This window comes from Gavialis gangeticus, unplaced genomic scaffold, assembly GCF_001723915.1.
Source record: "Gavialis gangeticus isolate Ggan-Ray unplaced genomic scaffold, GavGan_comp1, whole genome shotgun sequence".
In the NCBI taxonomy this organism is placed as follows: domain Eukaryota; kingdom Metazoa; phylum Chordata; order Crocodylia; family Gavialidae; genus Gavialis; species Gavialis gangeticus.
This window is the reverse complement of record NW_017729024.1, coordinates 49100449-49103911: the sequence shown is the minus strand read 5'-3', so window position 1 is coordinate 49103911 and position 3463 is coordinate 49100449. Positions and strand designations below refer to the sequence as shown.

Sequence of the window (3463 nt, the reverse complement as noted above, 5' to 3'; positions counted from 1 at the left end):
GCACCTAAAGTATCACATGCATCAGCATCCTCACACCAAAAAATGGCAGCTGGGGAGCTTTAACTGAAGCTCGTTGAATGAGCTCTAGTTAAGTGCTCCTGCTACCATTTTTCAGCACAGGGACACTGATACACATGATGCTGGAGTCTGCTGAAGTGTGGTAATTACCACGTTCCAACAGACTTGATTAATTGACTCGAATAATTACAGTGCATCAGAGCAGCCTCCCTGGATGTGTGTAGGAACCCTTGGAGGCTGAAGTCAATTGTCTTTTTCTTTACAGTAGTAAACACTTTAGAAGGAATCCATGTGCAAAACGTTATAGTTTTTCCATGCTTACACATTGGTCACCTCATTGTTTGGAATAAGATGGCTACCATTACCTAACAACTGTAACTCCCTAAAACTGGACTTGGATTAGAGCTGGTTAACCATTTTCAAGATTTCAGAGGAAATTCATCATCAATATTTTGAATTTGACAAAAAATGTGAAATTATTTCTGCAAGCATTTAACAAATGATCGTGCTGATTTTCACCCAGTTCCTGTTCTTGCATTCTACAGTAAAAAGATATTTCTTTAATAAAAAATGCATAAATCACCCATTATGCAAAAGATGAAATCATCCTACGTTTACACAAGACGAACATTTAAAGCCATTCATAAGAAGGCTGGGGTCATTTGACTCCAGTACATTTTCCTGCCATAGCAGGGGGTCGGACTTGATGATCTGCTCAGGTCCCTTCTGACCCTACAAACTATGAAACTATGAAATAAGGCTAACTTTCTCTCCCTTTGGAAAAACAAATAAACCAGCTGAGTCAATACTGATTCCCGTTAATACTTTGCTACTCTCAGAGGCTGCGTTGTACCAGAGCTGTATTTTTTTCTGAAAAAGAAAAATGATAGAGTGAATACTTAGAAGTAAAGCTAATTAAAATGAAGGCAGAGAGAGAAATCTATAAGAAAATATATACAGAAAATGTTTTAGCTTAGCTGGTCTGAGCTCTTTTAGCACTGACCCCATAGGCAAGAATATTTGATTAGTTCATTTTAACATGCTGATTTTGCTGGCACAGCAAAACTGCCCTGAGTGCCTGAGTGGAATCCAGGATCCTGGTCTCTGTTAATGGTAGCTTACTACCCATTAATATATCCTAGAGGGTATCCTAAGTTCAGAGGTATTTTATTTTTAATTACAAGTTCTTTGCTCTTTTATTTTCATGAGCATACACACACGTGCTACCTCTGAATAATTGATCAGGGAACTGTCGTGCTTAAGGATGGACTGTCCCTGGGTTTTGTGTAGGGGGAGAAAGTGTAGAAGGTCTTTACGCTCTGCCACTCTATCTCCAAGCAAATAGCCAAGAGCCATCCCATCAGCTTTTGGAGAAGTATACAGACTGTGAGGGCTGCACTCACTGCCATGAAAAGATGCTTAGAAGCAGCAGGAAAGGTGGTGAACAGGTGGAACCATACATCTTCTTCCTCAGCCTAGCGTGACTTGGGGAAACAAGCCTCACAAAAAGAGCTTAAGGAAGGAGAGGCTGTTCCTGAGGCACAATCCCCACCCCGGTCCCTTCCAAGGTAGTGTAGATGCACTCTAGCCAGGCTGGGGCATACATAAAAATGTGACACCTCAGTCCTTTTGTTTCCAGGCAAAACAGTCCAGAATTGGAAGGGGGAGAGGAGAAACACAGCTAGCATTGCATGAACCCCATTCCTTTGGGTTAGATGATAACTTCAGGTATAGCCCCGTGCAGGGGGGATACGTAAGGTGCATTACTTCAGGAATAACCTCAGGAGGGGTTGTGACTCCCAATTCACAGTTCTTCCTGCCCTTGCTACATAAAGCACAGTGATGACTGCTGGCATATGCTAGAAACAAATTACTACCTTTCAGTCCAGCCACCAGCTCAGCTACATACACCAGTGAATAGGCAGGAAGTAGAGTTAAGACTCCAGCCATTCCTGTCCCTGAATGACCGCTCCTTGGAAGTTCCTTCTTTTTACCAGTTTCTTAGCAATTACCTCAAAAAAGGCTCTCATTAAAAAATCAGACAACTATTATACAGGGGGCTCTCAGATAGGTTTTTTTTGTTTGGTTGGTTTTTTGTTGGTTTTTTTTTTGAAGGGGGGAGCTCAGTTCACTTAAACATTACATGCCGGTGCTTTGGATTCCAAATGATCTTGGAAAAGAGGATATGAAAGATGATTCGCTCCCTATTACTGTCAATGAGGGAATTATTCAGATCAGAATCTGATGCACGACCTTTCTTCACAGGTTCCAGAGAAGTGTTTAGCTCAGCAAAAAAAAGGACGCAAATCAGCTCATCGCAGCATGAGTTGGCACATTTGAAACATTACTATGCAAATTGCATGGGGAACTATCCCTCTAAAGGAGGAAGGAGCCCACAGAGATTTCACAGCTTAATTAGTTTTGTCTTGTACATCATAAGTTTATCTGATTTGTTGCAAGCAGGGGCAAAATGCAGTGCATTTATGGATGCTCACCTATAAACCTTATGATTCTTCGAAGTAATGGGTTCAGGTAGCAGCATTCTCCAGTCAAAATTGTTTTCTCCTGGACAATCAGGGTTTCTCGGGTTGACTTTATGAAATACATGGATATCTCACCAATGAAAATCTAAAGTGGAGGAAACAAAAACAAAAAGGAAGATTAGGAATCATGACATGTACCCATATGTGGGGGCTGAAGTCAGGCCCACAGGAAATACTTTTGTCCCAATTTACCTACATAACATGTTTAAACTGTGTCTTGACAAGGAAAAAAAAAGGTGTGTCCTTGAGCTCAATTCACTAGCCTGAGTTCACTAATAAGCAGTAAAATCCTAGCCAAGAAAAGACAGTTTGTAGTTTTCGCTCATGTTAGTGGGTCAGAGCAAACTCTATCCACCTGTCATCTTTAGCTCCTAGGGACTGGAGTAGACCTTTGCAAGTTTTAGTACAACTATGAAACCCATGAGATGCTGTTTTTATTGACATTTATACAGAATTCATTCATCTGCAGATATTCATTAACATCATTATTATTTAAATATTAGTTCAGAAACTGTTGGTAAAAACACTGGTTAAACTAAGAGAATAAGCCTTCTATTTATCCACACAACACTGGACAAAACAAGAGCACTTGCAAGTTTCCCTCACAACCCTGTACCAGTAAGTAGGTAGGCACTGGAATTGTGCTCTTTCAATTTTTCTTTCCTTTAAGGATGCCAACAAAATTGCTGAGTTACTGTTGATTGGTTTATGGGCATGGTTTATGTGAGAAGACACCTCCTAAACAAGAACTGGTTTGAGGTCACTAAACTCATTTGACACAGGTCACTGAATAGTCGTCGGGTCACCTTTCAGTCTACTGGTTGGACTGAATTTGCACTGGTGGCCTACCAAGAAACAAAGACTCCAGTGGTCCATTGATCTTTATCTCCACTATATTTTTT

General features: G+C 40.7%; 1 protein-coding gene across 2 annotated transcripts in view; it reads right to left on the bottom strand.

Annotated features, from left to right (window-relative positions):
- The window catches only part of PLPPR1 (phospholipid phosphatase related 1), a 296435-nt gene that overhangs the window by 45209 nt on the left and 247763 nt on the right, over window positions 1-3463 (bottom strand). For both annotated transcript variants that reach the window (XM_019517067.1, XM_019517068.1), the window contains one exon: window positions 2514-2646. In XM_019517067.1, coding sequence (XP_019372612.1) covers window positions 2514-2646 — 133 coding nt within the window. The remainder of the gene's footprint in view (window positions 1-2513; window positions 2647-3463) is intronic.